This window comes from Pseudochaenichthys georgianus, chromosome 16 (genome assembly GCF_902827115.2).
Source record: "Pseudochaenichthys georgianus chromosome 16, fPseGeo1.2, whole genome shotgun sequence".
NCBI lineage: Eukaryota > Metazoa > Chordata > Actinopteri > Perciformes > Channichthyidae > Pseudochaenichthys > Pseudochaenichthys georgianus.
Window position 1 is genome coordinate 5,857,463 of NC_047518.2, and position 12,686 is coordinate 5,870,148.

Here is a 12,686-nt window from a genome sequence, read left to right on the forward strand (position 1 = left end):
TGGATATTTGTTACAAGTGTACATTTGGTTCACAGTTACGTGGATATTTTATACAAGTGTACATTTGGTTCACAGTTACGTGGATATTTTATACAAGTGTAAATGTAAGCACACAAACTCAGATATTTTTTCTGCAAGTGCTCACATCAGGTTTTACACGCTCTCACATTTTGCACCATATCTACCTTCATAGATAGCCCACTCCCCCTCCACACTCGTTGCTTTGGAACAGCCCTCAATATGGCGGACCCTCCGCTTGAACGCGCAAACGGAGGGGTAGGGTCTAGGGGGCGGTTTGGGAATGGGCCTAAGAGACGGTAGGAGTTGTGTTCGAGTGTGGGGAAAAGTCATAATGAGTGTTATAATATTGATTGGTTCTGTAAGGCGTGGCTGTGGCCGTCAATACCAGAAAATAAAGAGAACGTTTTCGACATTTAAGGCTCGAGTGACGCTATAATCTTGAATAGCGGTGAACGCTACAATATGAACAGGCTTGTGCTTGGCCCACTGGTATTGTTTGTTTATTTATTTTGAAAATTAACTAGCAACGCCGTGCTGTCATATAGCAACTGCAAAGCTACTGCAGCAAAAAAAATCCTGGCGCCGCCCATGCTTCCAATTCCACCTTCCATATTCTTTTTTAGACCATTCCCATTGTTCGCCACAATATACACTATAAAGAGTTTTTTATTTATTTATCTAGATTGAGTGTTGAAACAGAAAATAATTGACCTGCTCAAAGCAGTGTTGTCAGCAGTTGAATGAAAAAGAAACCTGGAAATGATCTATTTCACTGGGCAAAACTTTTGTTTCGGTCTTATTTCTAGTCGTTCTTTTGTGTCTTATTTATGTATTGTTGGAGGAACCTGTGATTCAAGATTTTCATTGCACAACTACACTGTCACTGTGCATATGACAAATAGAACATTTTAACCTTTGGATTTTCTTTGTGGCTTTTTACTTGGAGTACTGCTTAACGAACACAGCTGGAGCAGTTATTGTTCCACAGCTGAAATAATGATGTGTGTGTTAAAGGTCTATCATGCAAAATGCACTTTTGTATGTCTTTTATACATAAATGTGTCCCCTGGTCTGATGCTCCCTCTGTCACCCCTTAGAATTCTCTGAATATTCTGCGGTTTCATGGAGCAATCTCCAGGAGGCTCTGATTTTTTACTTACACAAAGAAAGTAAATAACAAAACCAACAAGTCATGTGCCTTAGTGCATGTAAGAGTAAATAAAATAATCAATAGTGAAAGCGATTGTATTTGAAATGTGTGTTTGCAGATCAATCATTTCTTTCTTTGATTTTAAACAGCACCTTACCCTATACTTCTGTTGCTTTTTACCTTAGCTTCTTCACTGACATCCCATGTGAAAGAGACAGCATTGTAGGCAATTTCCTCCACGTTCCCAATCGTGCTGAAGCTCTCCTTGTAGTCAGCTGCATGTAGAGTGAAGAACAGAGAGAACTGTTTCAGTGGATGTTGGACTCGTCGACACCAAAACCAAGTAAGTTCCACAATTCTCTACGCTAACACTGAAAAACAGTCATTAATCCTAAACAATTCAACAGTCCCTTTTGCATACTGGTTTCTGTTGATAGTTTAAACGATCATAGTTCCCTCGCCAATATCTTATTTTGAATAGCTGTGAAATTATATTTTGTTCAAGTTGCCCAAAATGTCACACAGATCATGATAATGTTTAAAAAAAAATGTTTAAGTTATATACAGTGGAGGAAATAAGTATTTGATCCCTTGTCGATTTTGTAAGTTCACCCACTTACAAAGAAATTAACAGTCTATAATTGTAATGTTAGGTTTATTTTAACAATGAGAGTAAGAATATCAAAAAGAAAATCCAGAAATTGACATTATATAAAAGATATAAATTCATTTGCATTTACAGTGGGGCAAAAAAGTATTTAGTCAGCCACCAATTGTGAAAGTTATCCCACTTAAAAAGATGAGAGGCCTGTAATTTTCATCCTAGGTATACCTCAACTATGAGAGACAGAATGAGAAGAAAAAATATCCAGAAAATCACAGTCTGATTTTTAAAGAATTTATTTTCAAATTATGGTGGAAAATAAGTATTTGGTCAATAACAAAAGTTCATCTCAATACTTTGTTATATACCCTTTATTGGCAATGACAGAGGTCAAACGTTTTCTGTAAGTCTTCACAAGGTTTTCACTGTTGCTGGTATTTTGGCCCATTCCTCCATGCAGATCTCCTCTAGAGCAGTGATGTTTTGGGGCTGTCGCTGGGCAACACAGACTTTCAACTCCCTCCAAAGATTTTCTATGGGGTTGAGATCTGGAGACTGGCTAGGCCACTCCAGGACCTTGAAATGCTTCTTACGAAGCCACTCCTTCGTTGCCCGGGCGGTGTGTTTGGGATCATTGTCATGCTGAAAGACCCAGCCACGTTTCATCTTCAATGCCCTTGCTGATGGAAGGAGGTTGTCACTCAAAATCTCACGATACATGGCCCCATTCATTCTTTCCTTTACACGGATCAGTCGTCCTGGTCCCTTTGCAGAAAAACAGCCCCAAAGCATGATGTTTCCACCCCCATGTTTCACAGTAGGTATGGTGTTCTTTGGATGCAACTCAGCATTCTTTCTCCTGCAAACACCTCTAGTTGAGTTTTTACCAAAAAGTTCTATTTTGGTTTCATGTACGGGCCTGGACATGTACTGGCTTAAGCAGGGGGACACGTCTGGCACTGCAGGATTTGAGTCCCTGGCGGCGTAGTGTGTTACTGATGGTAGCCTTTGTTACTTTGGTCCCAGCTCTCTGCAGGTCATTGACTAGGTCCCCCCGTGTGGTTCTGGGATTTTTGCTCACCGTTCTTGTGATCATTTTGACCCCACGGGGTGAGATCTTGCGTGGAGCCCCAGATCGAGGGAGATTATCAGTGGTCTTGTATGTCTTCCATTTTCTAATAATTGCTCCCACAGTTGATTTCTTCACACCAAGCTGCTTACCTATTGCAGATTCAGTCTTCCCAGCCTGGTGCAGGTCTACCATTTTGTTTCTGGTGTCCTTTGACTTGGCTTTGGTCTTGGCCATAGTGGAGTTTGGAGTGTGACTGTTTGAGGTTGTGGACAGGTGTCTTTTATACTGATAACGAGTTCAAACAGGTGCCATTAATACAGTTAACGAGTGGAGGACAGAGGAGGCTCTTAAAGAAGAAGTTACAGGTCTGTGAGAGCCAGACATCTTGTTTGTTTGTAGGTGACCAAATACTTATTTTACCGAGGAATTTACCAATTCATTCATTAAAAATCCTACAATGTGATTTCCTGGATTCTTTCCCCTCATTCTGTCTCTCATAGTTGAAGTGTACCTAGGATGAAAATTACAGGCCTCTCATCTTTTTAAGTGGGAGAACTTGCACAATTGGTGGCTGACTAAATACTTGTTTGCCCCACTGTAACTGCAAATGAATTTATATCTTTTATATAATGTCAATTTCTTTTACAAGTATTTGATCCCCTTGCAACCAACAAGAATTCTGGCTCCCACAGACCAGTTACATGAGTCCATTTCCTTAAAAAAAAATGTACTCATAATATCAACTGTCAATTTCAGCTGTCTAAGGACCTCAGGCACGAGACTGTAGACCTGCACCAGGCTGGGATTGGCTACAAGACCATCAGAAAGCAGCTTGGTGAGAAGGAGACCACTGTTGGTGCGATCATTTGAAAATGGAAGAAAAGTCAAATGGACATCAATCAACAATCAATCGCCCTCGGTCTGGGGCTCCACACAAGATCTGGCCCCGTGGGGTTTGATGATCAGGAGAAAGGTGAGGTATCAGCCAAGAACTACACGGGGGAACTTGTTAATAATCTCAAGGCAGCTGGGACCACAGTCACCAAGAAAACTATTGGTAACACACTACACTATAATGGATCAAATCCTGCAGCGCCTCAAGAAGAACATGAAGGGCCGTCTGAAGTTTGACAATGAACATCTGGATGATTCAGAGAAGGCTTGGGAGAAGGTGGTGTGGTCGGAAGAGACCAACATCGAGATCTTTGGCATCAGCTCGACACGCCGTGTTTGGAGGAAGAGAAATGCTGACTATAACCCAGAACACCATCCCCCCGTCAGCATGGAGGTGGAAACATTCTGCTGTGGGGTGTTTCTCTGCTAGGGGGACAGGACCACTTCCCTGCATCGAGGAGAGGATGGACAGGGCCATGCACCGTAACATCTTGTCCGATAGCCTCCTTCCCTCAGACACTGAACATGGGTCATGGAGGGGTCTTCCAGCAGGACAATGACCCTGAACATACGGCCAAGGCAACACAGGAGTGGCTAAAGAAGAAGCCCATTGAGGAGAGGGAGGGGCCTAGCCAGTCTCTGGACCTTAATCCCATAGAACATCTGTGGAGGGAGCTGAAGCTTCCAGATGCCAGGCATCAGCCTCAAAACCTGAAGGGTTTGGAGAGCATCTTCAGAGAGGAGTGGACCAACATCCTTCCTGAGATGTGCACAGACCTGGAGACCAGCTACAAGAAGCGTCTGACCTCTGTGTCCAACTAGGGTTTCTCCACCAAGTACTAACACATGTTCTGCAATGGATCAAATACCTGATGGCACTACAAAATATTATGGTGCATGCAGTTCTGTAGGAACAATATTACCGTCAAGTTTTTTTTAAATGTTAGCATCGACGAGGTACCCATAAATTGGTTCTTGTGATATCGCTACAAACAACAACAGAAGCTATTTTACTCATTATTAAGCATAAGCAGGCGGTTTTATTTTGTGTAGCTGCATGGTGGAACCGTTATACTTTTTGGCAGCTGAGACTCGTGTTTCCTATACCCTGAAGATCTGTCTCTCTAAAAAGGTCACAAAACCAGTCGGAGGGGATGTACCAACTATTTATGTTTACTCTTTGCTTTTTGGGAAATATTGGAGACCCCTTTGGAACTTGAGCCCTTTCTTTTAATGAAAATAAACCAAGTGGAACTACTACCAACATCTGGTTTCATTTCCAGTTCATCAGTTTACATTCATATTTTTAAGTTCATCTATCATATTTCTTCGGTCAAACAATTTAGCCAACAAATCAAGTTGCAAATTAGCAAACATTTCAACATTGAAATTGTTACCTCCAAAAAGTCTCAACTCCTCATCAAATGGGCCTATTTTCACCCACATAAGAAAGATTATATATTTTAAAGTTAATACTACTCTGGCATGAACTTACAACAGACAAAACCACCAGAGTCTGATACCTCTGCCACATTCCATCAAGTTTTCAACCACAGGTTGAGGCCTGCCTCTGGCTTCAGTCCAGGCCCCCACCTATTTCACCCGTTAACGTCTATGCAAATGAGACCCATTGGCTGTTTATTCATAGTGCTCTTGTGGGAATCGTGGATTGACAGTTATTCAAATGGTGTCGGGTTTAGACCGTTCGTGACGGACTTTTAAAGGTAAGAAGAAGTTTAAAGATGTATATTGCGGATATTATCAGTACATCTGATTCAAATGAACATGTGTATTAAAGGATGTCAGTGGATTATCCCTAAATTAGTAGATTTAGGGAACGTTTACAGATAACAGATTAAGCTAGCATACCGAAGCAAGTTAGCAACACACGTTGAACAGCCTTTTAATTGTACATTCCGTTCTCTTAATGTCATTTCGTCCAACATGTTGAATTAGAGAAGAGGGGCTTCTGAACGGGATTGTATGCGGGGGTGGAGGGAGTTAAATATTAGATAAATATAACTTTGGTGCGTGTAAGAGTGAGTGTTTTTAGCAGAGCCATATTGTGTCCTTGTGATTCTGTTGATTATTACCTGTCTGTATAATGTTGCAGCCCAGCTGATTCTGGATTGATGGCAAAGGGAGAGGGACTTAAGTGAGAGTGAAAACACAAGGTACGTTTAATACTGTTTTATATAAGTAAACACCTTATCTCCCCAAGGCAATAGGTGTGCTATATAGGTGTGTATAACCCTTTCTCCTGTCTGTTACTCCCTCTCTCAGCACAAGAACCAGAGGGGGGTTCAATGGAGCCTGAATACCTGCACTGAGACCCTCACTCTGCACCCTGAGTCTCAACTCTCAGTGTTTTTCAAGCCTTTCCCTGTTTTTTTGTATTAAACAAAACATTAAGCTCTCCCAATGGTGTGGTTTTCGTTTTGTGAAAAAGTGCAAATGCAGTGTTTGTATATAAATCACATATTTTGTTGCTGTTGGTCGTGAAATTGCTCCTGCTGACTTGAGCCAGCCATTTTTTCCTCCGCTCTGTGTCAGTGGGGAAGCCGTACATTCGTACTCCTTTCTCTGAGCGATTTGAGCATCCCCAGGCAGCGTCGGGCCGAACCACGCCCCTTAGCTGTGATATAATGAGCATATACCACGGCCTGTCGTGAGCTATTGCTTAATTGAACCATAGATTTGAACCATAGGCTGCAGTCGGATAGTTTAAAAATCAGCTCCTAAGTTCTTACCCTATCGTCTATTCATTGACCTCTGAGTGAAACGTCACGGGGTTAAGGGATAGTTGATAGGAGAATTCAAAAGGATTTAGGAGAAGAGACTGCGGTACTTTAGAGAATCCGAATGCACTTTCACTATCCGACGTGTTTATGATGCGCCAGCGGACGTCATTGTGTGCGTCTGCTGCTGTGGGGAAACTATGGAAACCACAGTTTTCTATACAGCGGACTACAACATGGATGTTTAATAAGAACGAGGGACTACTGTGAACTCATCTAGAGACTCTGCACCGTGCTCTGATGCTGCTGCTTTGCTTTATGAACGTGGACAACAGAGAAACATATTCTTCATGACCAAAGTTGGAATTGAAATAAAAAAGGAAAGTGAAACTTATGCTCGTCACCCTCTCCCTCCGGTCCACATTAATACAAATGATCCCAATACATATGATTGTATGAACTAAAGATCTTAAAATCAATACAGATGTATTTATTATAAACGTTAGTCCTTAACATCTATCACTGTGTATATCACCATTCAAACATCTTTTAAAAGTTGAACAAACCCCACACAGCTCAGTAAAGACTGTGAAATGTTGACTTTATTTGATCATTTCAGTGAAAACTAACGTTCATATTTCTCTTTTTGATTATAATACTGATGAACGTTCAAAACAAAGCACTTTGGCAACTTACCACCTAAGTTTTAAAAAGCTTAATAAGCACCGTAACTTTCATGATATCATTTCTTAATAATCGGTCATAATCGGTTGTTTCCGTGAACGGCCGACTGTTGAGTGACGGCAAATGCTGCGGCTGCAAGGCATTGTGGGGCAGCATTTTCGCTTCTCCTGTCGGTTAGGGAGGTCCAGTGGTTCCTAAGCTAAAGGAGGTTATAAAGGAAGTTTGAAACCTCCTTTCCTATCATTCTCATCATTCTAGAGAATTCGAACGGCACTTATCATGGCTGCCACTGAGGGACTTCCGGGTCATTTAACTCCTTTAGGAAGGTTCCTAAGCTAAATGGACTATTCGACTTCAGCCATAGACTGTATAGACTACTAGAGGCTTCCTAATGACGTCACGGGATTTCGCGGCAGACATCTTGGAGTACCACTCTACTGGCGGCGGCAGCGTTCAAAAATGGCGAAAATGAAAGGCTACTACGAATCACTAAACCCAGAGGATAAGACCGTTTACAGAGAATAATGTACGTCGATTGGTTCGATGGACCCTTATTTATGGGCTCAGAACAGTCTCATAATACACACATGCGCACAGAAGGATTCACACTTGTATTTCATGATCCGAAAAAGGATTCACACTTGTATTTCCGGATCCACACTTGTGTTTTTCAATGCACACACAAATGTATTCCGTTTCATATACATGTAAATAAAATCCAAATACAGAAAAAGTTTTACATGTGTATTTTTGATCCTCACATATTTGTTTTCCGTTTAAAACCCCTGAACCTGCAAACACAAACCGCTTCCTGTGCACGGATCGCTGTGCATTCGTGTGTGGGTTTTTTGAGACTCCCCTGACGGTCAGCCGATTCGTACTTGTAATTATTTCTATCTATAGCCAATCAGATGTCTCCTCAATTCTAAGCCAATCGCATGAGCGCGCCCCCACGAGGGTAGATTTCTTGCGTTCATGTACGCATTTTGCGCAGTCCGGAGCTGACAGCTCCATGGAGCCTGCCTGGAGGCGCTAATCTCAGGACACCTCCACTCTCAGAACAGCGCCACTTTCCGAACAGGAAATGCACGCTAATACAAGCCTTTATATTATTAAGGTACAGCGCCACTTTCCAAACCCTTGATGAATGCTTGTGAACACAAAAACGGCAGGCAAAACCGTTTTAAATGTGTGTTTCCTGTGTGGCAAATACAGCTGCTTTATTTATGTCTGTATGAAGTTGTTGTGAGTGTGGAGGGAGCAGCTACAGGTTAGCTTCGCCTAATCGATCAGTGCACTACGAAGCCAGTGCTAGACAGTGACCTGTTAACGGGGGGAGCCCCGCAGGTCATTATCGGCCGATATTCACTCTTAATAGTTTGATCGGTGCTCTCTATAAAGGCCGATCAGGAGAGCTGGATCTGATCGATATGGACATAAACGCGAGTGAAGTATAACCGGACGCGAGAGAGAGATCAGATCAGCTGCTGAGTCTGACGGAGACACGCTCTGCATGATCACCTGAAGCTCCGCCCTCTGTTTAGCGAGCTGACCGGACTGCGCAAAATGCGTATATGAAGTAATCTTACCCTCGTGGGGGCACGCTCATGTGATTGGCTTAGAATGAAGGAGACATCTGATTGGCTATAGATAGAAAAAATTACAAGTACGAATCGGCTGACCGTCAGGGGAGTCTCAAAAAACCCACACACGAATGCACAGCGATCAGTGCACAGAAAGCTGTTTGTGTTTGCAGGTTCAGGGGTTTTAAACGGGAAACTAATAAGTGAGGATCAAAAATACATATGTAAAACTTTTTTCTGTATTTGGATTTTATTTACATGTATATGAAACGGAATACATTTGTGTGTGCATTGAAAAACACAAGTGTGGATCCGGAAATACAAGTTTCAATCCTTCTGTGTGCATGTGTGTATTATGAGACTGTTCTGAGCCCATACTTATTTGATTCCCGTTAAGGATTACAGCACCGATATAAATTCATGGCCTTCACTTTCCTACTGTGATATCGTGAACTACCTGTGTTTACTACCTGTGTTTACTACCTGTGTTTACTACCTGTGTTTACTACCTGTGTTTACTACCTATGTTTACGCCTATTCCATTGTACACCATGGAGGAAATGAAGGCGTACAAAGGACTCGAGGCACATAAAGAGTTCACATCCGGGTGGATCAGCGACGTTTGCGTTGCATATCAAGGAGATGTGGCTGTAATAGCTGGAAAAGTGAGTAAATATTTCTTGAGGTCCTCTTCAGCTGGCTTTTTAAATATCCCTAAAGTCCCCCAAAATAAAATGGGTGAGGCTGCTTTTATCCACTACGCTACCAAGAAATATCAGAGGCCAACTCAGTGGACATTTTTAAACACCAGCTTTTATTTTGTTGTACCTATATCTATATGTTTACTTTATTTTATAGGGTTTTATATTGTTGCATCAATTAACTTAGTCTTGTGTCTTATTATGTATTTTTATTATCATACCTTTTACCTCGCCGTGTCTCTTAACCTTTTAAAATGTTATATGTATATATATATGTTGTTGCTATGTACCTGTAAAGGTCTTAACATCTGATCTGAGGGGAATTTCTCGTGGTTTATTTTTAACTTGTGATTGTAAAGCACTTTGAGCTACACGTTCTTTATGAAAAGGGCTTTATAAATAAAGCTTTATTATATATTGCAATATATTTAAATTCCAAAAGTTGTGAACCTTCTGTTATGTGCTACCTAGCATATGACAAGGTGGTTCTAAATAGTCAACAATCCAATAATATTTTTATATTTTATTTTTCAGGTATTGCATTCTCAGAGTATTGGGCTGCGGCCAACATGTCCGTGGGTACTGATGAAGAAGGATGGTGCCGTCATCACAGCTAACTGCAACTGCAAGGCTGGTTTGGGATCAACATGTACCCATGTTGCATCTCTCCTTTTCTACATAGAAACATCTATACGGATACGTGATGCCAAGACAGTTACCCAGGAAAAGGCGTCCCCTCTCAAAAGAAACAGAAGTACTAATCAATCTGAATGACAGTGTATATATTTATTTGATTGAACTTGTTTCTTTTACATCAAATCTATATAAAGAACATGTAAGTACACGGCCCCTCTGTTGTTTCCCCGACTCAGACTGCAAGGAATCTGGGTGTGACCCTAGATAACAACCTGTCCTTCACTGCAAACATCGCTGCTACAACCCGCTGCTGCAGATACACGCTTTACAACATCAGGAGGATGCGTCCCCAGCTGACCCAGAAAGCCACGCAGGTTCTGGTCCAGGCTCTCGTCATCTCACGCCTAGACTACTGCAACTCCCTCCTGGCTGGTCTACCTGCATGTGCCATCCGACCTCTGCAGCTCATCCAGAATGCAGCGGCTCGTCTGGTCTTCAACCTTCCTAAATGCTCCCACACCACGCCGCTCCTCCGCTCCCTCCACTGGCTTCCGGTAACTGCTAGAATCCACTTCAAGACAATGGTACTTGCGTACCATGCTGCGAATGGATCTGGCCCTTCCTACATCCAGGACATGGTTAAACCGTACACCCCAGCACGTGCACTCGCTCTGCATCAACCAAACGGCTCGCTGCACCCTCGCTGCGAGGGGACCCAAGTTCCCATCAGCAGAAACACGTGGGTTTGCTATCCTGGCTCCAAGATGGTGGAATGAGCTCCCATTGACATCAGGACAGCAGATAGCTTACACACCTTCCAGACTGAAAACTCATCTCTTTCGACTCCACTTCGAGCGATAGAACTATTAACAAAGCACTTATATACTAATAAAGGACTGGCTTACCTAAAGCCAGTTGAGTAGCACTTGAAATGTTTGGCTCTATGAAACCTGATGTACTTTATGATTCTGTTTTCTTCAAGTTTGTATTTTGTTGGTCGAACGCACTTATTGTAAGTCGCTCTGGATAAAAGCGTCAGCTAAATGCAATGTAATGTAATGTAACAATCAAAACAAGGTGTGCACACTGAAATGACACAAACATCATCATTATTTAAACTGACACTCAAAGAGCAAAACCTCAGCTCAAATATCCAAAACTCTAAACACATGTTCAGCTCTGCACCCAATTTGCAATTCAACTTTCCACTTTTTGAAAAGTAAAAGTATAACAACAGTATATTTGTGTTTCTGCACATATTTTGGAGACTTGAACAATCTTTATTTGCAGAATTCTCTATCAAACGCCATAAAACAGTGTGCTTGAGCACGATGGTGTGTAGTTGGTTTTACAAAATGTCTTGTACTATGAATGAAGTGTGCCATTGGTGCAACAGCTTGGTTAGGTAAGTGTTTCTGTAGTTCTGGGTGCAGTGCTTCAGTCTGCAGTATATATGAGGTGTTTTGCACTTTGTGTGTATGGTTTTGTGAATTGTGTTTAGTGTTTTGAGAAAATAAGCCCTGCTTTCAAAAAATGTGTTTTAGCATTGAAAAAAACTGTAATATGAACACAATGTTAATCGATCTGTTATGTGAGGTGATCTCTGCAGCTTACAGTTAAAGAAGCATGTACTTGTTTTTCACTGGGTAAATTGGAAACCTGTAATAAATATAATACTTTGCCCTTTCAATTGTTTTTTTCAAAATGTATTTACCCAAGCTTAATCAGTCTGAGTTGCAGTGCCAGTCTCTGGTTCAATCAGTCCTTCTTCTGCCCCAGTGGCTCCCAGGACCGGTGCGGGCTCTTCTAAAGATGGTATATCAGACACCATGCTGTAGAGATCAAGTAGTGCGATGGGTGACCTTTTTCTGGCGCGTTTATAACTGGCATGTGTAGCAGGGGAAGGTGCTGTAATTTTCTCGTGGCCCAATTTGACAGACGGTGCCCAGTCAGGATGATTTTTGTCAAAAAGTTATATCCTGGGTGAACTGTTAATTAATACAAATTTGACCTCTTTTGACAGGACAAGTCAGACTTTAGATATATTTAAAATGCTGGTGTCAAGACATTGGAACATGACAAATAATTGAGGAAACCAAAAGCCTCTGAAAAGGTGCCAGGGACTGTACAGCCTTCACTGTTTACATATAATCAAATGGCCAGTAGGGGGAGGAATTACTTTAAATTACAGTTAAACGAAGCGCTGCAGGGGATTGACAGACTGGTGTGAAGATGACCAAGGGATGACTTTACTTTGTAGATACTCCACAATCTGAAATGTCGATCGATGACAGACTCCAGGATTCCTATTTCCTTGTTAAGATGCATGTCTTAGTACGTGGGTTATATGTTCATTTTCAATGTTCCCGACACTTACCTGACGTGAAATGATCCCCACAAACGCGAGTATAGTTGTGGTTGGATGGTTTGAGATCCTCCCGTCCGATCCTATTGAGCAATTTTTCCTGGCGACGCTTTGAAAGTTCATGTGTTGCTTCACCCTGGTGTGTTATAATAACCGCCGGCAGCCTGTAAAATGACTTCGGCCCCCTGTTTCGATCACCTCTGTTGCCGCAGCCAACAATGGCACAGAAGTTAACCAT

At 41.9% G+C, this 12,686-nt stretch overlaps 1 protein-coding gene and 1 long non-coding RNA gene across 2 annotated transcripts in view; one reads left to right on the top strand and one right to left on the bottom strand.

The window, feature by feature from the left end:
* LOC117460442 (grainyhead-like protein 2 homolog) overlaps window positions 1–12,686 on the bottom strand; it is a 48,584-nt gene extending 35,898 nt beyond the window's left edge. Inside the window, exons 1-2 of the mRNA XM_034101848.2 lie at window positions 12,461–12,686; window positions 1,352–1,446 (exon numbers count right to left, since the gene is read on the bottom strand). Coding sequence (XP_033957739.2) covers window positions 1,352–1,446; window positions 12,461–12,686 — 321 coding nt within the window. The remainder of the gene's footprint in view (window positions 1–1,351; window positions 1,447–12,460) is intronic.
* On the top strand, window positions 5,439–6,307 carry LOC139435459 (uncharacterized). Its single transcript, XR_011644695.1, has 3 exons — window positions 5,439–5,465; window positions 5,855–5,915; window positions 6,025–6,307. It is a non-coding gene; the product is annotated as an uncharacterized lncRNA (long non-coding RNA).